Genomic DNA, 26,737 nt, shown 5'->3' on the forward strand with positions numbered 1-26,737 from the left:
CATTAATGCAATTATCTAATCAACCAATCACATGGCAGTTGCTTCAATGCATTTAGGGGTGTGGTCCTGGTCAAGACAATCTCCTGAACTCCAAACTGAATGTCAGAATGGGAAAGAAAGGTGATTTAAGCAATTTTGAGCGTGGCATGGTTGTTGGTGCCAGACGGGCCGGTCTGAGTATTTCACAATCTGCTCAGTTACTGGGATTTTCACGCACAACCATTTCTAGGGTTTACAAAGAATGGTGTGAAAAGGGAAAAACATCCAGTATGCGGCAGTCCTGTGGGCGAAAATGCCTTGTTGATGCTAGAGGTCAGAGGAGAATGGGCCGACTGATTCAAGCTGATAGAAGAGCAACTTTGACTGAAATAACCACTCGTTACAACCGAGGTATGCAGCAAAGCATTTGTGAAGCCACAACACGCACAACCTTGAGGCAGATGGGCTACAACAGCAGAAGACCCCACCGGGTACCACTCATCTCCACTACAAATAGGAAAAAGAGGCTACAATTTGCACGAGCTCACCAAAATTGGACAGTTGAAGACTGGAAAAATGTTGCCTGGTCTGATGAGTCTCGATTTCTGTTGAGACATTCAAATGGTAGAGTCAGAATTTGGCGTAAACAGAATGAGAACATGGATCCATCATGCCTTGTTACCACTGTGCAGGCTGGTGGTGGTGGTGTAATGGTGTGGGGGATGTTTTCTTGGCACACTTTAGGCCCCTTAGTGCCAATTGGGCATCGTTTAAATGCCACGGCCTACCTGAGCATTGTTTCTGACCATGTCCATCCCTTTATGACCACCATGTACCCATCCTCTAATGGCTACTTCCAGCAGGATAATGCACCATGTCACAAAGCTCGAATCATTTCAAATTGGTTTCTTGAACATGACAATGAGTTCACTGTACTAGAATGGCCCCCACAGTCACCAGATCTCAACCCGATAGAACATCTTTGGGATGTGGTGGAACGGGAGCTTCGTGCCCTGGATGTGCATCCCACAAATCTCCATCAACTGCAAGATGCTATCCTATCAATATGGGCCAACATTTCTAAAGAATGCTTTCAGCACCTTGTTGAATCAATGCCACGTAGAATTAAGGCAGTTCTGAAGGCGAAAGGGGGTCAAACACCGTATTAGTATGGTGTTCCTAATAATCCTTTAGGTGAGTGTATACCTTTATTAATCAGTGCTAATCCCCGCATTTTTAGTCGCCGCTACAACAATGCGCTCTGCATCGTTGCCGCTTCCATCTGTTTGAAGATTAAAGTGTATACGAAAGACAACTCGCCTCATATAACACTCACTTGTGATTGGCTGAATGTTAATTCACTCAAATCTATGTAACTAACCAGATAACACGGGCGGGAATGTTGGCGGAGGTGGGTCGAAAAAGTGCGGCGGACAGAACCATTTTTATCTGAAGTGGGGGTATTCCCGCACATGGTGCCACGCCTATTTAGCGCAGATGCGTGACTTAAGTCTTAAAAATCAAGTGCTTATGTATATTTATTAAAAAAAATTATTGCGGGTTTATTTGGTGCCCCTAAAGTCTTGGTGCCCCTAAAGTCTTGGTGCCCCTGGGTACTCGCCCAATTGCCCATATGGTTAATCCGCCTCTGGTTTTATAACCAGATGTTGACCTCACATGTACCTCAAACTGAAACTAGTCAGCGAAGTTCCGATAACACGACTAGTTTGCGCAAAACTGCTTTTTGTCTTCTGCTTCCTATTAAAGTGAACTCTTGAAATTAACTCGAATGCGTTCACAATGGCTGATTCAGATGACGGTGAGTAAATCTCATATGCGATTCGAAAGAACCCCAATGTTTGTTTTTTACTGGCAACTAACACCGTTTCTACACCGGGCGTGACCGGCATTAGAGCCCATTATAATTTTAAATTTTGTCCACACTGGATTTTTCGAACGTAAAATATGAAATAATCTTTTACAATGACTGTCTTAAAGCAGATGTTGAGCGATGGTTCTAACGTTTATATAGTTACTTACGGCTTTTTCTAAATTGTTGTTTTTAAATCCCCCAGTCTGTTTGTTTAAAACTCTGTATCCTTTAAGCCGATGGTCTTAGTTTGATGGCCAAAACTCAGGAAGAGTTTCTTCCCTCATCAGACTCTTCATCGCAGACACAATTCATAAAACTGAAGAATGAAACAATTTTCATTATGGGGGAATTAGGGTAATTTAAGACATTAAATCACACCAGTTCTTTTTTCATTGTTATATTCACATTATTCATATCAAGTCCCCATGTGGCGAAAATTGATTTCTAATGTCGTTTATACGTGTTTTTAAAGACAATATGCCGGTCCAACTGTGGTTTAAAAACACAATTATCGTTATCAAATGAATGTTGATAATATCGTAAATAATTCAGCACCGGTTAAAGTTTTGCCACAGTTAGTTACAAACTGTCTCTTTTATGAAGTGAAATCATGCCTAAAAGATTTGCATGCGCAGGATAACATTTGTAAAAGCGTACGTGACATTGCAAGCATAAAATAAATTTGCATTCGCAAAAAAGTTTTGTAAAGGTGTAAATCAAGCTCTGCAAGCGAAAGAAAACAAGTTTTGCAGCATTGTATTATTTTTCGTAAGCGTAATTCATGTGTTGTGAAACGGCAACTTCATATTACGTAAAATAATTATGATCTGTTTTCTTCTGACTTTCGCTTACACTTTTGACACGTTTTTTTGCGCTGAAATACGGCCAAAAGCATTGCGAGTCTGTAAACAGAGGTGTGCAAACACAATGGTGTTATGAACTGCGAAACGGATTCATCGATCAGAACCCGTCTTTGTGTGTGTAAAATAAATCTGTTGCAAACGTCTTGCCTACGCAGGCGAAAACTGTTTCTTGCAATAACCCGATGTGTACCGTTTCGTCTCGCTTGCGCTTACACTTTTTGGCACGATTCTCTCACTAATTTGAGTTTGCGTCAAGGGGGAGGCGGGGCTACCTACTTGTGACCAATCAAATGAGGTTCCTGATGACTCTTATCTGATTGGTTCAATAACGCGCCAGTCAAGCAGACATCAGACACTTTAATGCATGCACCCAGACGGTCATAGATATCTAATACTTAATATATACAATTCTTTAATCATTTAGCTGATTGACATGTGTTGATACTGAATTCTTAGCTGGTGTCTTGGAAAGAAAATCTTGTTTAAAATGTATTGAATTATCAGTGATATAAATGCTATACATCATGTAAATCTGCTTAAACCATGAACTATAATTATACAATCTACAATTAAAACAGTTAATACCAAGTTTCTAGGTCTCGCGTTTATGCAGTGCTTCTTCCCAACAATACCAGAAGCCATAATTTACTGTAAATGGCTGAGATTGGAGTTCTCAAAACGTTTTTATATTTTTATAACTATTTATGCAGGAAATTTATAAAATGTGCATAGCTAATATGCATAGTATGCTAAATCCTGGGAAAACCTAAACTCCAAAAAGTCTTAATCAATTGGTTGTGGACTAAGCAGGTGGGACAGTCGCAAATGAAGCCTATCCGATACAGCATCCATCATCAAATCCTTAAGAGACAATTCAAATTACAGTGTAAATTCTCATACATTTGGAATTAACAATTTTAATTATAGATTGTAGCATCAGTTCAATGGTTTAAGCACATTTTCATGATGTACAGAATTTCTATTCTTATGAAATTAACCATGTTTTTGTAGTAGCAACCATGGTGTTAGGATTACCATTGGCAAACACAGTTTTACTGTGGTTAAACGATTTTTAAAAAAATTTCGTAAGGGTATATAGTAGTAATTCAACACATGTCAGTCAGGTTAATGTTTAAAGAACAAATGAGATATCTATGATCGTCTGGGTGCATGCATTAAAGTGTCTGATGTCTCCTTGACTGGCGCGTTATTGAACCAATCAGATAAGAGAAAACGATGAGTCATCAGGAACCTTATTTGATTGGTCACAAGAAGGTAGCCCCGCCTCCCCCTTCACGCTTGCAAACTCAAATTAGTGAGAGAATCGTGCCAAAAAGTGTAAGCGCAAGCGAGACGAAACGGTACACATAGGGGTATTGCAAGAAACAGTTTTCGCCTGCGTAGGCAAGACGTTTGCAACAGATTTATTTTACACACACAAAGACGGGTTCTGATCGATGAATCCGTTTTGCAGTTCATAACACCATTGTGTTTGCACACCTCTGTTTACAGACTCGCAATGCTTTTGGCCGTATTTCAGCGCAAAAAAACGTGTCAAAAGTGTAAGCAAAAGTCAGAAGAAAACAGATCATAATTATTTTACGTAATATGAAGTTGCCGTTTCACAACACATGAATTACGCTTACGAAAAATGATACAATGCTGCAAAACTTGTTTTCTTTCGCTTGCAGCTTGATTTACACCTTTACAAAACTTTTTTGCTAATGCAAATTTATTTTATGCTTGCAATGTCACGTACGCTTTTACAAATGTTATCCTGCGCATGCAAATCTTTTAGGCATGATTTTACCTTCATACTCTTTGCCTTCCTACATTTGTATTTTAAAAAATGTGTAGAGTTATATTTAAGTTATTTTATCACATGATTAAATTAATTTTACAGGAAAAATGTTTATATGGTAAAATACACTTTTTAAAAGATTAAATGATTAACAACAAAGGGATTTTAAAAAGTTTGTAGACTATTATCTTACTTTTTCAACAGCTTGGAATTATTTAAAAGTTCTGTCTGCGCTAAAGAGATATTGAGCTTCAAAGTTTTTGCATTCCGTTTGATTTTGTAGATAAAACCTTTTTGTTGTTGTGACAAATAAATCTTGAATTTTAAATCCTTTCAGTGTCTTGCAGAGCAAATTGACGATATTATATATACTATAGATATACATGTTTGTATGTGTATGTTTTTTAGTCTTTTATTCAATTTAGTTCATAGATGTTTGCTGAATAAATGATAAGAGTTGTTTTTTACTTTTGCGTGAAATAATGAACAATGATGCCATCTAGTGCAAGGTCATTTTGACAAGTTCTAGAGTTCAAGAAAATGCTAAAAGCAACAACAGGTTATAAATCATACAAGCAAACAGTTTTCTCATTCTTCACTGCTTGTGTGCTGAATAAATGTATTTTTTCAGAAGACGCTCCACAAGCATCAACCTCAGATGATAAATCTAGTAAAGAGGAGAGGGAGATGGAGCAGAAAAAGAAGAGAAGAAAAGAATCAGAAGAACAAAGTTCATCCCATTTTTCAGAAGATGGTAAAGATGTCTGATGATTTTATTGATGATAACATCGATTAGAAAGTGTAAAAAAGGATTTTTGGTTTCCTTATTCCTGTATTTCTCCAGTTTTGTCTGTCATTACAAAACTTTGTTTAGCTCTTTTTGTGACAAATACAGTGAGGGAAATAATTATTTGATCCCCTGCTGATTTTGTAAGTTTGCCTGCTTACAAAGAAATGAAGGGTCTATCATTTTTATGGTAGGTTTATTTTAACTGACAGAGACAGAATATAAAAAAATCAGGGAAATTTTTTTATATAAAGGTTATAAATTGATTTGCATTTCAGTCAGTGAAATAAGTATTTGATCCTCTACCAACTAGCAAGAATTCTGGCTCCACAGATTGGTTATGTGCCTATATGGACCACAGATTAGTCCTGTCACTTTAAAAAAGTACTCCTAAATCAGCTTGTTATGTATATAAAAGATACCTGCCAACAGAATCTGTATCTTCCATTTCAACCTCTCCACCACCATGGTCCAGACCAAATAGGTTTCAAATGATGTCAGGGACAAGATTGTAGACCTGCACAAACCTTGAATAGGCTAAAGACAGAAGCTTGGTGAGAAGCAGTGGCGGAGCCAGAGGGGGGTCCAAGGTGTCACTGAACACCCCTGACATCGAATTGGCCACCCTGGGTGCCATCCCAAAATTTGATTCGCTACTTATGTTACTTAATTCAAGTGAGGTACGTTTTTTTGTTGAACCATAACATTATAGTATTATCTACCTACTTTCTAACGTTACACTTTTAAATGTTGCGTAAATGTAAAGTTTTCCCAGCGTTTTCTAACCTTAGATAAATATAAACAGTGTTGGGAGAGATCCTCTATTTCTTTTAACATTCTAAGCAGGTGTACTTCATACAAACTTTAGAAGGAAGAAATAAGTTTCCCTCTTTAGCCTTGGCTTTAGGATTCCTAAACAACTTTTCATTGTGTAAGTTTATGTTAGGCTCCAATAACAGATAGTAAATCGGTACCCAACATAACATACATTGTTTACATCAGGGTCAGAAATTAACAGAGGCTTTGGAAAAAATGACAACAAGGTCAACAAATCTGCTCTCCAAGTTCAAGACAAAAGAGGAAAAATAGTCCATGCATATGAAAAAACTAGCTATGACTGTCGCAATCTAAATAAGATTTAGGTGAAAATGAACGAATGTGGATGACAATCTGACCAATCAGAGGCGTTTAAATGATTCATCGGTGAAGAAGAGCTGTGCTGAAGTGCGTCATGCTCAAAAAGTGTATCATTAACCGTGTACAGATACGATGTAAGAAAGAGATTCATAAGTCAGACTCTTTACTGTATTACCTGAAGCCATTGAGTGTTTTAATGATGTTGGATGTTCTTTGTTAGTTTTCTACATATTTCCCATTTGAATAACTGCTTTTTATGTTCCTTAGAGAATCAAATAAGCAATAAAACAGCAATACAATAATTCATAAACGCTTCTCGGCTTGTTTTGTATAGCGTGTAAAGCGTGTGACAAGTGTTCATGTATCCTAATATCTGAAAGTAATAATCAAGATGACAACATCAAGGGCAATAATCTGCATCAATGATTTTGTTTTGATCTTGCAGTCCTATGGAATGAGTTTATGTTTTATCAGATATATGCTGCTCTGATCCACATCAGTTTAAAGACACCTCTGGTGCTGCTTTGTTTCTGTTTAAATTAAACAAGTTATCAGGGTTAAGCTATGTTTTCAACATTTTCATTATTTATATTTTATTGTTTATTTCATCTACATACATTTAGAAGTAAATTATCACTTGTACCTCTTATCAGCAATCCTAGGATTTATTTTTTTATAATTTGATGCCAGGTCAGGGTTAAACACACATTTTCTGTCATGGTCTGTGGACTCCCTGAAGTAGCCTTGGCCACCCCCTGGCCACCCCATATATAAAACTCTAGCTCCGCCACTGGTGAGGAGGAGACAACTGTTGGTGTGATTATTTGGAAATAGAAGAAATACTAAATAAATATCAATTGCCCTTGGTCTGGAGCTCCCTGCAAGATTTCCCCAATGAAAGATGATCATGAGAAAGGTTAAAGATCAGCCCAGAACTACACGGAAGAAGCTTGTTAATGATTTCAAGACAGTTGGGACCACAGTTAGCAAGCAAACCATTGGTAACACGCTATGCCACAATAGATTGAAATCCTGAAGCACCCGCAGGCCCTCCTGCCCATGAAGGCCTGCCTGTCTCATCTGAAGTTTGACAATGAACATCAAGATGATTCAGAAAAGGTTTGGAGAAAGTGATGTGAGACCAAAATTGACTCCTGTTTTTGGAGGGAGAGAAATGCTGACTATGACCCCAAGAACACCATCCCTACAGAGAAGCACAGTGTTGGAAACATTATGCTTTAGGGCTTTTTCTCTGCTACGGGTACAAAATGACTGGTCGTGGATGTGCCTTTAACATGACAAAGACCCAACACATATTGCCAAGACAACCAGAGAGTGGCTTAAGGAGAAGCACATTAAATGTCCTAGCCTGTCTCGAGAGCAGAGGGGGGGCAAACTATGGCCCGCTGAAAACTTTCATCCAGCCCGCGAGCCGCAAGGGAGTTTTTTTTTAAATACTGCATTTGAGTAATGTTTTGGTTCTGAATTACTAATTTGATGCAATACAAGCGAACGCCAATAGGTGGCAGTATAAACGCACGCAGTACAGTTAGGGCCTAACGTAGAATTAGAATGCACAGTGGTAATAACTCGGACGTTAATGAGTGAAAATTGTAGAGTACCCGCCGTAGCACTAGAGGGCGTGCTAAGTCAGGAGCCGTGTGTGTGTGTGTGTGTGTATTGGAGGTAGAACAAGATAAATAAAGTTGTGTTGTAACGGTACAGTGCTGTCTGCGTGTGGTGTCTCATATATCTACAGATTCTAGAGATCAGAATCTGTTACATGGTGTCAGAAGTGAACTAAACGGACCAGTGTACACGGAAGAAGCGATGGGTCAGATATTTTCGCTGGCGCCACCGGGAAGTTTCAACTTTGACGCGCCGAGCTTGTGGCCTCAGTGGATTTGCCGCTTTGAACGCTTCAGAGTAGTGTCAGGCCTAGCCGAGAAAAACCCTGCTTATCAGGTAAACTCGCTTCTTTACATCATGGGAGAGAAAAGTGATGATATTCTAAATACATTGCCCCTGAGTGAGGAAGAAAAAAAGAGTTACAAAGAAGTCGAGAAGGCTTTAAGCGAACATTTCATCGGCAGACATAACATTATTTACGAGCGGGCGAAATTCAATAGTAGATTCCAACAACTGGGCGAGTCATCAGAGTGCTTTATCACGGACGTGTATAAGCTTGCGGAACACAGCAGATATGGCGATCTCCACGAGGAATATAAAACCGTGATGCAGGTCAGACAAAACGAAGAGATAAAACGTCAACAACCTGTAATCAGACGAGATAAAAGCGAGCTAAAAGAAGTGAACGTAGATGCAGTAATGGCAACGAGAATGCCCAAAGCAAAAATGATGTCACAGAGAATGCAGAGAAGGTTTGATACAGCTCAGAAAACACAACAAATGAGTTCCTGTAAAAGATGTGGGAAAAGCCCCCAGCACCCATGGAAGATGTGTCCAGCGAGAGCGTCTACATGCAGAAAATGCGTAAAAAGAGGACATTTTGCTGCAGTGTGCCGGTCGACTCAACGACTCGAAACGATAGTTGATGGCTCAGACGAAGATGCTTTCATGGGAGTTATACAGACACGGAAACAAGAAAATGGGTGGCAACAGGAAATCCTGGTTAACAAAGAGTTACTTACCTTTAAGATTGACACAGGAGCAGCAGTTACGGTGATTCCAGCAACGATGTATTCAGCCGAAAAACAGGGGAAACTTAACGAGTCTAAAAAGATCATCTTGGGTCCCAACAGCACTCCACTGGATGTGATGGGTACATTCCGGGCGTGCCTGAAAAATGGAAAAAGGAGTATCTGGCATGACATATACGTTGTAAAGGACTTAGTGATGCCTCTGCGGGGACTACCTGCGATCCAGGGTTTAACCTACTGCATCAGATAGCCAACGTACACAAACCGGGTGAGCAGTACAAGAAACGGTTCCCCACAGTGTTCACAGGACTCAGGGAGTTAGAAGGCAGTTACAAGATCAAGGTGACAAACGAAGCCATCCCATATGCACTATCAGCACCACGACGAGTACCATTGCCGCTTGTGGAAAAAGTGAAACGAGAACTCCTTAGAATGGAAGAGATGGGAGTCATCCGCCGAATTGAAGAGCCTACTGCTCGGTGTGCAGGAATGGTCGTGGTTCCCAAGACAAATGGTAACATCAGAATATGCGTGGACCTCACAAGGCTGAACGAGTACGTGTGCAAAGAGAGACATATACTGCCAGGGTGGACGATACCTTGGCACGGCTGGAGGGAGCAGCTGTGTTTTCGAAGCTGGATGCCACCTCTGGATTCTGGCAGATTCCGTTGCACAAAGACTCACAACCCTTAACAACATTCATCACACCCTTCGGGAGGTACTGCTTCCATCGTCTTCCTTTTATGGATTTCCTCTGCCCCAGAGCACTTCCAGCTCAGGATATCTCAGATACTTGCAGGGATGGATGGAACTCTCTGTCATGCAGACGATGTTCTGGTGTTTGGAAAAGACAGGGAAGAGCACCATAAGAGACTGTGTGAAGTGTTGAAAATGTTTGAAAAAGCCGGTCTGACGCTGAACGACAAGTGTGTGTTTGCTGCTGAAAGAGTGAAATTCCTTGGACATATAATAAGCGCTCAATGGATCGAAGCGGACCAGGATAAAATCCAAGCTATTCTCAACATGCTTCAGCCACAAAACGTGGAAGGAGTGAGACGCTTCATGGGACTGGTCAACTACGTCAGAAAGTTTTCTCCGAATCTGCCAACCCTCACAAAACCACTGAGAGACTTGTTAAGAAATGATAGCACCTGGACATGGGATGCACAGCAAGAAGAAGCATTCATGAATGTGAAAAAAGAACTGAGCTCACCAGCTATATTGGCGCAGTATAGTCCACACAGTGAGATGATCGTTTCAGCAGACGCTTCATCCTATGGTCTGGGCGGTGTGCTGATGCAGAGGCAGAAGAACAGTGAATGGAGGCCTGTGGTGTACATTTCAAGAAGTTTGTCACCTACAGAGACAAGATATGCACAAATCGAAAAAGAAGCTCTAGCAGTAACATGGGCATGCGAGCGACTCAGTACTTATCTGCTGGGAATGGAATTCATGGTGCATACAGATCACAAACCTCTCATTTCTTTGTTGGGAAACAGAGCATTGGACGACTTACCTCCAAGAATTCTTCGATTCCGGTTGCGATTGCTCAGATTCAAGTACAACATCAGTTATGTTCCAGGGAAACAACTGATTACTGCAGATGTGTTGTCACGAGCTCCAATGGGACCTGAAAAATCGAGAGAAAATGTCACATTAGAAGATGAATGCAAAGTTTTTGTGGATTTTGTTGTTCAAGAACTACCTGCAACACAGACAAAACTGAAACAAATTCAGGAAATGCAGAGTAAAGATTTAACCTGCCAACAGCTGAAACAGTATTCACAAAGAGGCTGGCCTGAACGTCAGAAAAGTGTAGGTGAATCTCTCATACCGTACTGGTCTCACCGAGCAGATATCCATGTAGCTGACGGGTTCCTGATGAAAGGAGAGAGGCTCCTGATACCACAGCTCATGAGGAGGGAGATGCTAGAGAGACTTCATCAGGGCCATCAAGGTATGACAAAGTGCATTGCAAGAGCGCAGCAAGCTGTGTGGTGGCCTGGAGTGATAAAGGAGATACGAGAAGTAGTGGAGAGATGCGATATCTGTTGTCAGCACTCACAGAAAAAAACGGAGACACTGATGCAATCGCCTTTACCTGCGCGACCCTGGCAGCGGGTTGCAGCAGATATATTTCAGTGGAAGGAAAGTCATTACTTAGTTGTAGTGGACTACTTTTCGAGATACATTGAAGTCGCGAACTTACCCAAACTCATGACAGCAACGACGGTGGAGAGGTTGAAGGTCATCTTCGCCAGGTTCGGAATTCCGGACACCTTGGTGACGGACAACGGCCCTCAGTTTGCATCTGGAGAGTTTGCAGAGTTTGTGAAGGACTACGAGTTCGAGCATGTCACAAGCAGTCCCCGTTTTCCTCAGAGTAACGGTGAAGCAGAGCACGCAGTTAAAAAGTGTAAAAGGGCAGTTGTGGCCTAATGGTTAGAGAGTCGGACTCATGACCAGAAGGTTGCCGGTTCGATTCCCAGGGCCGGCGGGTAACAACTGAGGTGCCCTTGAGCAAGGCACCTTATCCCTACTTGCTCCCCGGGCGCTGTAGTGATAGCTGCCCACTGCTCCGGGGGTACGTGTGTTCACTACTCTCTGGATGGGTTAAATGCAGAGGTCACATTTCGTTGCCTTGTACTTGTACATGTGCAATGACAATAAATTGAATCCAAATCCAAATCCAAATCCTAAAACAACTACTCAGGAAGAATGGAGATCCTCAGAGAGCACTTCTAGCATACAGGTCAACTCCACTGAGCCATGGTATTTCTCCAGCCGAACTTCTGATGGGGAGAAAGATACGTTCAACAATTCCAGTCGCACAGAAAGCTCTTATACCGAAATGGCCTGATCTGAAAATGTTCAGAAGGAAAGACAAGATGCTGATAAAGAAACAACAGGTAACGCACAAGTATAGACACAGAGCGAAAGACTTACCTGTCATCACACCTGGACAGAGAGTGTGGATTAGGACGTCCAAGAGCACCGGAACAGTCCAGGGGGAAGCATCAACACCGAGATCCTATCATGTAGAAACGGAGATGGGAACACTGAGAAGAAACCGAGCACATCTGGTAGTTCTTCCAGAGCCAATCGGGCAAGGTGATAATGAGTCTGTCACGAGGTCGGGTAGAACATCTCGGCCACCAGAAAGACTAGACTTGTAGGTCATTGGTATAGTGAGGCCTGCTGTCAAGAAAAGGTCAGAATAATCCCTTCAGCAGAGTCAGGAAGTCCCAGGTAGTCTACCCTGGCTTCCCGCTTGGGATATAATAAGAAACTGTTCAATGTTAAAATGTTTAAATGTGAGTTCTTTGTGACATGAAAAGTGAAAAGGGTTAAGTGAAGAAACATTTGTCTGAGGTAAATTATATGAGAAAACAGGGTTTAGACTAAAAGGGGGGGGGGTGTAGAGTACCCGCCGTAGCACTAGAGGGCGTGCTAAGTCAGGAGCCGTCTGTGTGTGTGTGTATTGGAGGTAGAACAAGATGAATAAAGTTGTGTTGTAACGGTACAGTGCTGTCTGCGTGTGGTGTCTCATATATCTACAGATTCTAGAGATCAGAATCTGTTACAAAAATGAGTGTGGCGAAAAAAAGAAAAGTGGACTCTGAATGTCGTGTGTTCAACGAAGAATGGACAACAAAATACTTCTTCACCAGTATCGGACAAAAGGCGGTATGTCTAATATGCCATGAAAGTATTGCCGTTTTTAAAGACTACAACCTCAGTCGTCATTTTTCAAGCAAGCATTCGAATTATGCTGTGAACCTGTGATCTGCAGAAAAGGCAAACAAGGCTTTAAAACTTGCCACAAACTTAAAAGCCCAGCAAAATACATTTACGAAACAGTGCGCAATTCAAGAATCTGTAACGAAAGCTAGTTATGTAGTGGCACATAAAATTGCAAAGCACAGCAAGCCTTTTTCGGATGGGGAATTTGTGAAAAACTGTATGGTGGAGACTGCTGACATACTTTGTCCTGGTTCTAAAAGTCAGTTTGAGAAAATTAGCTTATCGTGGAGAACAATCACCAGGCGCGTTGAAGTTATTGCTGAGGAGCTGCTCTCCGAACTAAAAAAGACAGCGGATGGATTCAGCCTTTTTTCTATCGCACTGGATGAAAGTACTGACATCGCGGGCACTGCTCAACTTTTGATTTTTGTCAGAGGAATAAACGAAAATTTCGAAATAACAGAGGAACTTCTTGGGATGGAATCAATGATGGGAACGACCAGGGGCGTTGATTTATATGACAGTGTGTCCGTCTGCCTGGGGAAAAATAACCTGCCGTTGGTAAAGCTGACAAGTGTCACAATGGATGTATCTCCAAACCTAACCGGTAAAAACACTGGACTGCTAAAAAGGTTACAAGACAAAGTAAAAGACGAATGCCTGAACTCAGAAGAACTAATATTTCTTCACTGCATCATACATCAAGAAGCGTTGTGTAAAAGTGTGTTGAAGCTAGTAAATGTTGTCAAAGTGGTTGTGAAGCTTGTCAACTTTATACGGGCAAGAGCGCTTAACCATCGGCAGTTCATTCAGCTACTTAACGAAACGGAGGCAGAGCACCATGACCTCTTATACCACTCAAATGTGCGCTGGCTAAGTCTCGGCAAAGTGTTTCACCGTGTCTGGGAACTAAAAGCTGAGATAGCAACGTTCCTCAATACAGTTGGTAAAACTGACGACTTTCCCGAATTACAAGACACAAACTGGCTGACCGACCTCGCGTTCGGTGTCGACACACTGAGGCATCTGAACGATCTCAATTTGAAACTTCAGGGAAAGGACGTTTTTGCGCACGAACTGTACAGCAACGTGAAAGCGTTCAAAGCCAAACTTGTATTGTTCTCCAGACATATATCCAGCCGAGATTTTGCTCATTTTCCAACACTGGGCGGACTAAGCTCACCAATAACATAGTCTCACATTGAGAGGTACAGCACTTTGAGCGACTTGCATGCAGAATTTTCCCGTCGCTTCACAGACTTTGCAAAAATTGAGACTGAGCTTGAACTTGTCTCATGCCCCCTATCTTTTGACAGTGAGAATGCACCACCAGACACACAACTGGAACTCATTGACATCCAGTGTGACAGTACTTTGAAGGAGAAGTTTCAGACAACACCAGTTATCCAGTTTTATGCTTCACTGGATGAATTTTTTTTCCAAACATTAAGAAACATTCCCAAAGAATGCTTGTTTTATTTGGATCCACATATGTGTGTGAACAAACCTACTCAATCATGAACTACAACAAAGCCCACCGCAGATCAAACCTAACAAACAGCCACTTGTCAGCTATCCTGAGGATTTCTACATCAAAGATCACTCCAGACTTTGACACCCTTGCAAGGAGAGGGGACCAGGCTCATTGCTCACATTAACACTGTCATAACCATGGCTTGGAAAGGCAATTACTAAGGTTTTCCTGAGTTTTTATCGGACATAGTTTTATGATGACTTATATGTATCAAATTTTTTGAGTTATGATGTTCCCAATTTTAAGTAAGCAAAACTAGTAAGTTTTGAGTTTGTTGTACTGTTGTTGACTCCTTTTAATTTTGAACATTTAGCAAAGTAACTTTTTTTTACAGCTAAATAAATGAAAGGTCTTAAGATAACCTAAACAGTTCAGCTGCATCAATAATTAACAAACAACCTTCACAGAGAGTGATGCAACACACACGACTGCTATTGCACCTCCCACAACCTAAGCATAAGCACCACTCTTCTGAACGATGGTAACCCCAAAAGTCAAAAATACAACAAACTCTTCTAAATATCCAAGATAATTGAACATTCATCATTAACAAGGCTTTTTCCTTTCTAAAAACTCATAAAATAACACTTCATTTCAAAATGTACTTTCCTAATGCAGTCTCACGCAAAGCATGCTAGGAACTGAATTTCATTCTCAACAGATCATGAATTAACTTGTTGAAATTAAGTTAAACTAACTCAAAAGTAAGAATTAGTTACAGGAACTCAAAACATTTAAGTTAGGATTTTTTTTAAATATAAAATTAAGTTTACACTACTTAAACTGTTTAATTTCTTTGAACATTCGGGTTTACAGTGTACATAGTAATAGGAGTGCAGTGAGATTATATCTGTTGTAAATATGACTCAATAATAGATATTAAATAAGAATTGTTGTTTAATGTGTTAATATGACACATTTTTCTGTCAGGTAATATATTTTCCATGCATACCTCTATTTTAAATAAATGTTCTATTATCAAGGTTGTAGCATGCGGCCCTTCACTTGGTTTGCAAAACTTGATGTGGCCCTCTGGTCTAAAAAGTTTTCCCCCCTCTGCTCTAGACCCTAGTCCTATAGAACCTCTGTGAAGGAGGCTAAAACTCCAATTTACTGAGCGACAGCCAAGAAACCTTAAAGATTGACAGAGGAGTGGACTAAATGTATCCTGACACATGTGCAAACCTGGTGACCAACTATCAGAAATGTTTTACCTCTGTGCTTGCCAACAAGGGTCTCTCCACCAAGTACAAAGTTATGTTTTTCTCGGGGATCAAATACTTATTTCACTGACTGAAATGCAAATCAATTTATAACCTTTATATAACATTTTTCCCCTGATTTTTTATATTCTGTCTCTATCAGTTAAAATAAACCCACCATAAAAATGATAGACCCTTCATTTCTTTGTAAGCAGACAAACTTACAAAATCAGCAGGGGATCAAATAATTATTTCCCTCACTGTTAATCTTGAGTTTTAAATCCTTTCAGTGTTTTGCAAAGAAAATTGATGATATTATACTACATATAGATATACATGTTTGTATGTGTGTGTTTTTTAGTCTTTTATTCAATTTAGTTCATAGATGTTTGCTGAATAAATGATAAGAGTTGTTTTTTACTTTTGCGTGAAATAATGAACAATGATGCCATCTAGTGCAAGGTCATTTTGACAAGTTCTAGACTTCAAGAGAATGCTAAAAGCAACAACAGGTAATAAATCATAGTACTAGCAACAGTTTTCTCATTCTTCACATATTTTTCAGAGGACGCTCCACAAGCATCACCTCAGATGATAAATCTAGGGAAGAGGAGATGGATCAGAAGTAAACTAGAAAAGAATCTAGATTCTCTGAAGATGGTAAAGATGTCTGATAATTTTATTGATGATAATGGCATCGGTTACAAAGTGTAAAAAATGATTTTTGGTTTCCTTATTCCTGTATTTCTCCAGTTTCGTCTGTCATTACAAAACTTTATTTTAAATCCTTTCAGTGTCTTTCAGATCGACCTGTTATTGGAGACAGGGGACGGTATGAGATTTTTGGGGTAAGCCAAACTATCACGGTTTCGCTGTTTGGCGGTATTTCAGTTCTTTTAAATGTCTGGGTGAAAAACACAATATATTTTATTTTTAAGCAACACACAATATATGGATATTTGGAACAGTAGTAAACATGTACAGTATGTCAGGTTAAATCAGTGCTTCCCCAACATTTTGAAGGCATGGCACCCCTTTCTAGTCTTCTTTTACATGCATTCATATAAATAAATTAAGTGCAGATAAGCAAACAACTAATTAAGCATAAACAAAAAATAGCATAGAACCTGATGGATTCCTGCCCTTTCCGTCTTTGATAAAAACAGCTCATACCTTTGGAACGGTTTAACAGAAACTTTTAGTGGTTTTTAAACCATGACGTTTCCAAACTACGGTATACCTTGAAACCGGTGTTTGGTCCATGCCTACTAATAGATATACATGTTTGTATGTGTATGTTTTTCAGTCTTTTATTAAATTGAGTTCATAGGTGTTTGCTGAATAAATGATAAGAGTTTTTCTGTCACTACAAAACTTTGTTTAGCTCTTACACTGAAAGTGAAACTGTGATTCAGAAAATTGTAAATTATATTCATTTTTAAAAAAGAATCAATGATGGCACATCATCTGTGTTCATTTATAATAAGGCTCTAATCTTATAGGCTCTAATCATTTTGAAAAAATATAGTCAGTGTGTACTTGTACTGGACTACACTAACTGTGTAACATTTTATAGTATTTGGAAAACGTCACTATTCTCTTTCCCGTTTACGGAAAAATTAAGTAACAAATTTTGTACATGAGGCTAGTCCACTGAATGACTTAAGAGTGCATTTGTTGGGTGAGTTTGTGTCTGTGCTCTTCATGTTTTTCATTTGCTTTTCCCTGTTTTAATAGGGGAGCAGTCCAGGGACAGGGATTAATGGTAGGCTCATGTTATTCAATTTTTACACTGATCACATCATACAAGGTTTATTTAATTAATGAAATAATACATAATAATACATGTAACTCAATATAATTATAATTCAAACAACATAAAAAATTTGTTTTTGCCTGTTTTAACAATTCAATTTTAATCAATCGATTTAATAATCCTGTATGTGCTGTACTGTACAAAATTAATGGTTTTAATTGAAGTTTTAAAATTTTTCTGTGTTTCAAACCTTTTTTTACTCACCTTTTGGAATGTCCTTAATGACTTTGTTTCTTTTGCAGAATACAAAAGATGATATTTTGAAGCATGTTGCTAACCAAACAACGGCAGTACCCATTCACTTCTATGGACACAAAGCCAATGCAAGTCGATGGGTATTGCTGTTGTTCTGCAAGGAACATTCTTCAAAATAATTTATTTTGTGTTTTGCAGAAAAAAAGTCATACAGGTTTGAAATGACAAGAGGGTGAGTAAATGATGACACAATTTTCATTTTTTGGACTATCCCTTTAAAATTGCACAGTGTACACCTACTTTTAGAGGTTACAATTGCATGCAGATGTCTGCATTCAGTCATAGAACGTCTCATGCATATGAGTATTCTCAACATAATTCAATGTTTTATGTCATAAGGTAAAAAAATACAGTTGTATGTTTTCCTGCAGTGTTTTGGACTCTGGTGCATCATTATAAGATGTCGATTATCCAGATGTATCAAATGGAGCAATGGAGAACCTTTATCTGCAGTGAACACAGATCAAACGCAGCCCTGTATACAGAACCTGTCATCATTCAAAAAGATGTGGATGGTTTTGTTCCAGAAGCTGAAGTCTGTGTAGAACACTTTTTTGGAGATCCAATCCAAGATCCAAATCCAATGGCTGTTATTCTCCAGGGAAGCTCTGGCAGTGGAAAATCTTCCATAGTACAAAGGATTATGTTTGACTGGGCATCTGAAAAATACCATGCACAATTTGATCTGGTTTTTTATCTGAGTTGTGAAGAGCTGATGTGTTTTTCTGAGGAGATGAGTTTCAATGGGCTCTTGAGCTGGAGTTGCGGTTTACCTTTAGATCGGACCTCAGAGATGCTGCAGCAGTTCTCATCAAAAGTGCTCTTCATTATTGATGGATTTGATGAGCTTAGACTCACACAGGACATTTTTCACACAACACAACCCACTGATCTATTTCAGAAAGCCCCACCTGAAGTCTGTATTTGCGCACTGCTGCGAGGACAAATCCTGCCCGAGTCTTTCCTGCTGGTCACCACCAGATCTTCAGACACACAGAAACTGAACAAACTGCTCAACAGACCTCAGTGTTTTAAAAAGATTGTGGGCTTCTCTGAGAAGAAGATTGAGGAGTATTTCCAGAAGTTCTTTCAGGATGAGGAGCTCTTCAGGAACGCTTATGAGTCTGTTAAAGCAAATGAAACCCTGTTTACTGCCTGTTCCAGTCCTGTTATCTGCTGGATCATCTGCACAGTTATCAGAGAAAGATTCAATGATGGTACAGATGTAACAAGCGGTCTGGAAACGACCACATCCATATATGTTGACCTTGTGTCCACTCTACTGGAGCATCACTGTCAGGGTTTGAGTGAGTCTGTCCCGACCCTGCTGAAGAGTCTGGGTCAGCTGGCAGAGAGAGGGGTGATGGAACGACAAGTTCTGTTTGATGAAAGAACCATAAATGAAACCGTTCAAGATCCTGTTCACAATCCATTCCTGAACAAATTCCTTTTAGAAAAAAGAATCCAGCAGGAAACAATGTTCAGATTCATGCATCTCAGCTTTCAGGAGTTCTTCACTGCTTTCTATTATGTCTTACTTGATGAAGATGAGTCTCAGAGTAAAGTCAGAGATCTGCTTCACACTGTAGAGAGAGGATGGGCTTTGTCCTGTTGGTCTGTTGCAGACTTTTCAAACAGAGATTCAGAAATAATATACTCAAAGCAGCTACAGTCTGTGATTCTGTTCCTCTGGGGTTTCTGTAAGAATAAATCCATCAACTCATTCTTTGAAAAGCACAACGTGACTCTTCCTGTCAACATAGAAACCCAGCTGAAGGAATGGATCTATCGGTGTTCACTGAGATATCAACATGAAAACATGCTCTTCATTCTTCATTGTCTCCATGAACTCCACGACAAGAGCTTCACTGGGAATGTTTTGGAAGGTTTGATTCTGATAGATCTGTCCAACATTCCACTAAACAGGACAGACTGCTGTGTGTTGAGGTTTTGTTTACAGTGCTGTCAGCACATAAAAAACCTGAGACTCAACATTACATCTGACAATCTGAAGATTCTTCAGCCTGCACTGTGTAGTTGTGAAGAGCTGTGGTGAGTGAACATCAGGCATTTATGTCTGATCAGACACACACAATTTCATGATTTCATTTTTCAGTTTGTTCAGTTTCAGTTCTAATGCAAATGTAGTTTTATTGCTGGACATCATTTAGTGTCCAGCAAGAAAATTAACGTGTCTGTTCACATTCAAAGGTTGATGGTAAACGACAGTTCAGATGATGTTGGGGATTTTATTTCAGCTCTTGGAGAAGGAAAGATTCAGAATCATCTGATGTAATGGATTTTCATTTTTAACCAATATTTAAACATTACTATAATACATACCACATGAAAATATATACTATTGGGCATATAGTATACCAATGCATTTATTGCAAATACAGATTTCAGTACTGTAATTATTAGGAAAATATCATATTTTATTAAATTGTTAGGATAAAGGTGGATGAAAAGAGGAATAGAAGCTGTCCAGAGATCATTGGATCAGTAAGAGATGGGAACGTCAAGTAAGAATGTCTAAATTATCCAACATGACAGCATTCATTCATACCACTGATACAAAAGTATAGCTTTACTTGACTTGATGTTTATTGCAAGCTAAATTTTTCCCTTTTTAATTGCAGGTTGTCCGTTAGCAGCTCAAAAAACTCTTTAAACGGGCCAGTACTCTTAGAATTAACTCTTACTTGTCCTCGTCCAGTGATTTACACAATAAACTGGAGAAACGTTCTGCAGACGTTCATGAGATGGACACAGCAGTGAGTAGATACTTGATTCTTCAGATACACTATCTAATCTCTATCGCTGCTAACATGTTCGACTCTTTATTTCCTTTTCTTCTTTCTCGACACAGACCAGAAGCTTCTGATAAAGAGGTTGTCACTCTGTTGGAAGTCCTGCACTCTGCATCTGGTTTAAAGCAAGTCCAATTGCAGGTGGAAATCTTGAGTGACACATTGGTTCAAACAATTCTTTCCCTCATCCAGACCTGTCCCACTCTGAGTGAACTTGGGTAGAATTCGTTTTTTATCAATTCAATATTTCAAATACATATTCTTGAAAAGTTGTTTGCTGTTATTTCACTGTTTAAATGTAAATGTTTTGTCTGTTTCAGGATAAAAACCATATTGACGATTCCACAGGAGGTAATTCAGACCCTGCAGGAATCATTAAAGCACATGAATTGGACACTTAACATGTAAGAGTTTTTAGATAAATAAATCTATTTTCCTTTAAGTCTTTCGTCCAGTTTCACTTGGTAAGTTTTTCTTTCCAAAAGAGAAATTACAGCAATTTGCAACATTACTGTAAATGCACAATGTCATTCTCTTCAGATGGAGGAAGTCAGTGTTGCTGAAGCGTAACGGAGATGGTTCAACAGAGGAGCTGAAGACAAAATACAGTTGAGAAACTGTTTGATTGTGTATTTTTGTAAAAACGTATTATTTGTAGCCTACTTAAATTAAAAATATTATTATTTGCACATATAATACCGATATTAGTTAAAAAAAAAACTTCCACATACCCATCTTGGAAAACGCCTTGAGTTTATATGATATAATCTAGTTTATACAGTTAATATAACGCTTTCTGCATTGATTACTCATAAGAATGTTCTCTGACCTTAAATCATTTGAGAGACTGTAGCAGAATCTGAAGCGGCATGTACAAACAAATCAGTTTTCTTTTACAGTAGGAGAAACTCTTGTATCCTTCTCAACATTACAAGCAGCTGCACAAGGAGTAAGTATTACAAAACTGTGGGATTGTTGTCACACTCTTACAAATATGAATTGGGTGTAAAATTTTAAAATAATCTTTACTACATTTTAATAGCCCAAGTTAGTACAAAATAAATAGAACAAATGAACAGTGAAAAGAAACCATGTATTTGCATCCAAACGCATGATAATGAAGAGGTTGCTACTGAATACGTATTTAATTTAATACTTATTACAGATACTTATTAAGTATCAGTCACCTTTCACTCCCATGTGGTAATAAAGAGTATTAATGCTCTTAAAATATCTCTCTTTGTGTTTCATTGTTGAAAACATGGTTGATGTAACAAAAATTTAAAATGCTTTTAAATTCAGTATTTATATTGAAATATATATAATAGTTTTATACCAATATTTTACTTATCATTTAGGAATATAACATTTCATTAGCAGTATTATTTAAATGGTCATTTTAAATACAAAATGCATTATTCCTTTCTTCAATGCAGAGCTTAGACGAGTTTACACCTAAACTCATTGAGAGAGATGACATCAAAGGAGAAAATATGCACAGGTATATAACATTTAAATTAATTAGTGTTGTTTTTCTAACGATTTTTTTATGGATAAATTAAAGTAAATGAAAGAACTAAACTTTGCAGCAAAAATACAACATGGTGAACTTAAAGTTCACATTTTTATTCGAATTATATTTGTTCACTTTCATTTGGGGTTTTATGTATTGTATTTTTATGATGCTTGTAATTTTCTAAATAAACACATCCCTACTCCCACACCAAGTAGTGCAGTAAGTTACATGATATATTTTGAGTAATTATGTAAAAACATATATTAAGTTATTAAAGTATAAATGAGTCTTCTCTCCTTCAGGTTTGTTTCTCCACATGCTGGTCAGTTTCAGTGCAGTTTGACCAATCTTGTGTTTGTGATGGAGGGTGAAGGAGAGATGCTGTATAAAATGGTGCCCTGGGATCCACGTCGCTTAGATGGTTTGGGTCAGATGCAGCCTGCAGGACCCTTATATGACATTGACTGTTTTGAAGGTTCAGTCTCACAACTACACTTTCCACACTGTGAAATTCTCACTGGTATGTTCATTTGTTTATTGTTTTTTAATAAACACTTGTTATTTATGGAATAGGACAGGAAAAAGGAAAATTGGAATAAGATTAGGATTTTAAACATAAGATAAATTCAGACTTGAGTTGTTCGTAAAAGAAAATCTTTTTTTTTTGTCTTTTACAGAGGAAAACAAAGACAGTTTGGCTGTAGCACATTTCATTGATGACAATGTAGAAATGTTGCAGCCGCTCAAAGTGACCAGCACACATGTGATCATTGATGTCACAGAGTTCTCACTGTTTGGGCTCATAAAAAAGATCATATTTCCTGCTTCTCCTGTTCGCTACCAAGTGTTGCTCTTTGTCCGACCAATATCTGTCAAACAGAAAGAGAAAATATTAGATGTCCATTTGCTTCCAAGAAATGTTCCAGTATCAGAGGTACTGTACAGCTACAAGTGTTGTTATTTTAAACAGGATAACAATATAGATATCTTCTGTATGTCATATATACTGTGTGTACATGTGTATAACTATCTGTGTGTGGTTTAAAATATTTTTTAAGTATGTAAAAGTATAAATTGCTGATATTTGCTGATGCTGAAAATGTTTGTCGATGTGTGAATATAAAAAATACAGTAAAAGATATATTTCAGATAAGCACTGTTATTTGTAAATCATGGAGCATCAATTGTTGTTTTATTTGATGGGACGGTTTTTTGACATACAGCTTTTATAACTAATTCACAGCTTTGCTACCCTTACACAGGTCAAAAGCCAGCACAAGGAGAATCGGCACGTTCAGACCAGTTCAAAATGTCGTCTGACTCCTGGGAGAGAGTACAGTCTGTGTTTTCTACCAGAGGGACTTACAGTTCAACCAAAGGTCTCACATATACTGTTTTATGAATCAAATTGTATAATTATAATCTATCGTTTGTCATTCACAATCACAATGTTTCTTTTTCAGAGTGAAGTGTTCGAGTTTGATTTCGACCCAAACTTTCATCCCATGTTCGAAGTGATTTTGGATGTGAACGTTGAGGTGAAGCTGGGTTTGTTAGACAAAACTGCCGAAGAGACAACAGTTTGGACACAACGGCGAATCCTTTTAACAGGTAGGCATTAAAAGTTAGCTGTAAATTAAGCTTGTGTTGTTGACACCACAAGTTTCTAATGTTTAATTTTGAGATGTCAGTGAGCTATTATTTTTATATGAATAGCATCAGGCTCCAGCCCTGACTCTACTGCTGTCATAAATGCCGAAGGTATGACTTCAGTCCTAAAATGTTCATGATATATTCTTTTGTTTACATCATAATAAAATATAAATTCGAACAAGAAGTAACTCGATCCTCTTTTGCTTCAATTAGAATGTAAATTTGTGGACAAGCACAGAAATGAACTGATTCAGAGAGTCACGTCGGTGATGGAGATAGCTGACTGTCTGAAGTCCAAAAAGATGATCACAGATGAAATGTGGAGTGAAGTCCATGCTGAGAATACACACAGAAAACAGATGAGAATCTTGTACATGGTTCTGATCTCTGGAGGACCTTCTGTCAAAGCAGAGTTTTACAGACTCCTGAAGGAGAAAGAACCCCATCTAGTGGATAGTTTGGAGTTTGCTTTTACTAGTGCTCAGTAATGCAGACCAAGACATTAAACAGTGTTTACATATGTTACAAAGACAACAGCTAACCAGAGATGGGAAGTAACGAAGTACAAATACTTCGTTACTGTACTTAAGTAGATTTTTCTGGTATCAGTACTTTACTCCACTATTTATTTTTCTGACGACTTTTTACTTTCACTTCTTACATTTTTACGCAAATACCTGTACTTTCTACTTTTTACATTTTCAAACCAGGCTCGTTACTTTAGTTTTAATCTGTATTTGATGCACAATCAATATTATTTCTTGTCATTGCGTGACTTTTTCAACCTAATGATAGGTCTGCCTAAAAGCCGAAGCGCTGTGTGAGGTGGCCACTAGCCAATCAAATGTAAGAAGGCGGGAGTTACTGTTTACAGAGCAAAGCGGTGACCAATCAAATCAAAGAAGACGGAGTAACTGTTCTCAGATCTCGAGCGTGATATTCTCATCATGTGGTGACTCGTGAATGGTAGGGTTTTTTAGCGCCAAAGGACCAGATTTTAAATATGTAATTTAGCTATTCGCATGTTCTACAAACATATACTTCACGAAAGATGTACTGTAGTTCTTTCAGAAGTTAAAGCAGCTCGTTAAGTTAAGCGCATTATTGTTGCTGTTGTTCATTAGTATGTATTAATTGCATATTTTTTGCTATCGTGGTGTGTGCGTTAAGTTCATGAACGAGTGAAAAATACCTGCTCATTGCGTTGCTTTCCATGAACTAATTATAGTGGGCACTTTTGCACAAAAATGCGCTAATTTCCTGATTGCCATTTGAAGTGGTTTCTGGACATATCCTATTAGTCTTATTTTCTAATTTTCTTAATGCATTTGCCTTGTTTGATCTGTTTGATCTATTTTCCTGATTTTTTATTATATTTTTCATCTTGTCATGATTAAAATTATAAGGAAATAAAAAACGATCCTTATCAACGTTGATTGACATTGCAATAAAATACTATCACATTATTTTGGCAGTTAAAATTTTGGGCTGGTTTTTGTTGGAGTGAGTAGGCTTTAGTGAGCCTTTGGGCTGGAAATCGTCCACCTAATCTAGCAACACTGACATCAGTTTTAATGTTGAACGAGTGTAACGTACAATGTAAGAGGCTAAACATTTAATATTTTAAAGCGAGGCATAATTTCAAGAAATGTGTTTAACCAATCGAGAAAAACAGTAATGGTTACCAAGTAAATTGACTTGCCTAATTAATTATCTCTTTATTTCTCAGTTTTCTCTTTTTGACAAGATCTCCCAAGTGTCTACAACCTTTGTATAATGATATGTCCATGAATGGTCTGTGCTTAAAATTTAAAGGGACAGTTAATCTAAAATTGAAAGCAGTGAAATTCTGTTATAAAATGTTTTGACAATCACAGTACCAAACAGTCATTTCCTGGCTATTACGCATCGCAGACATAGGCTAGTAGTCTAAGAAGCTGCCACGGACCAAGGCGGAAGGCAACACAAAGAATAGCTTAAATTATGGTTGAGAACTTGAGACAAAGGGAATTCTGTCACAATTATTATCAATACGCTTGTCCTTTACACTCTTATCTTACGTCATAATTGTATTATAAATTTGTGTTTTTTTCCACTACCTAGGTAGTGGCAAATAGATTTATTCCATCAGTCTTTTTTATGCTTGTGTTCTACATAATGGTAGTTCAGTTGTGAGGTACGAGCGTGACTCTAAAACAGGTAGTAGTATTGGCTACTTTTTACTTAAGTACATTTTAGAGCCCATACTTTATACTTTTACTTGAGTAAACAAGTTTAGTCAGTACTTCAACTTTTACTTGAGTACTTTTAAACATGAGTATCTGTACTTCTACTTAAGTAAAGGATGTGTGTACTTTTGCCATCTCTGCAGCTAACACTGTACTGTTTAGTTAAATTCTTAAAAGTGCTACAACCTCACATTTACTTAAAATGTGTTCTTTACCATTGTAAAACGTTATGTGTCATTCTTAAATTTGCTACTGGATAAAAATGATCATGGTCCCAGTTGGTATTATGAAATGAGTTGAAAGTAAGGCTAATTTCATGTTTGTATTGTTTCTGACTACCAATACCCTTACGAAAATTTACCATGGTTTTACTACAGTTAAAATTGAAAACCATGGTTTTACTACAGTTAAAACAAAAAAAAACATGGTTACTATAGTAAAACAATGGTTATCACAAAATAACCATGGTTTTGAAAACCACGTTTTTTTGTAAAAACCATAGTAAACGATGGTTACTGTAGTAAAACTATGGTTTTGCCCCAAGTAATCAATACACCAAAAAACCATGGTTACTACACCTGTACCACAAAAAAGACATGGTTAATTTTCGTAAGGGTATTAAAATGTATGAAAATACATTCTGCATCTGGGCCCGTATTCACAAAACATTTTATCTCAACACTAAGAGCTCTCCTAAACAGCAGTAAAAGTTTTTAGTTAAGAGTTTCCACTTAAAAACTATTCACAACGCTGCTGAGAGAAACTTTTACTAAGGAACAGAAAAAAATCTTAAACTAAGAATAAGGGGCGGGGTTGACCGCATTGCTATGGATGATGTCAGCAAGCTTACTGACTATGACCACAGTGATTGGCTGA

At 38.3% G+C, this 26,737-nt stretch overlaps 1 protein-coding gene across 2 annotated transcripts; it reads left to right on the top strand.

The window, feature by feature from the left end:
• The first annotated feature begins 1,424 nt into the window (after window positions 1–1,424).
• On the top strand, window positions 1,425–25,471 carry nlrb5 (NOD-like receptor family B, member 5). Of its 2 annotated transcripts, none has more exons than XM_057335013.1 (20): window positions 1,425–1,798; window positions 5,151–5,270; window positions 16,146–16,240; window positions 16,375–16,428; window positions 17,318–17,345; window positions 18,023–19,703; window positions 19,863–19,943; window positions 20,105–20,176; window positions 20,294–20,428; window positions 20,524–20,682; window positions 20,785–20,868; window positions 21,005–21,072; window positions 21,364–21,413; window positions 21,901–21,965; window positions 22,283–22,500; window positions 22,658–22,914; window positions 23,243–23,359; window positions 23,444–23,591; window positions 23,697–23,741; window positions 23,847–25,471. In XM_057335013.1, the coding sequence occupies exons 1-20, from the start codon at window positions 1,780–1,782 to the stop codon at window positions 24,119–24,121; spliced, it is 3,771 nt and encodes a 1,256-aa protein (XP_057190996.1). In that variant the 5' UTR covers window positions 1,425–1,779; the 3' UTR covers window positions 24,122–25,471. The 2 variants fall into 2 exon arrangements, with proteins under 2 accessions (XP_057190996.1, XP_057190995.1); XM_057335012.1 differs by having other exon boundaries at window positions 1,426–1,798; window positions 5,148–5,270; window positions 23,847–25,470.
• The last annotated feature ends 1,266 nt before the right edge of the window (window positions 25,472–26,737 follow it).

The sequence above is a fragment of the Triplophysa rosa genome, linkage group LG5 (genome assembly GCF_024868665.1).
Source record: "Triplophysa rosa linkage group LG5, Trosa_1v2, whole genome shotgun sequence".
NCBI classification, from domain to species: domain Eukaryota; kingdom Metazoa; phylum Chordata; class Actinopteri; order Cypriniformes; family Nemacheilidae; genus Triplophysa; species Triplophysa rosa.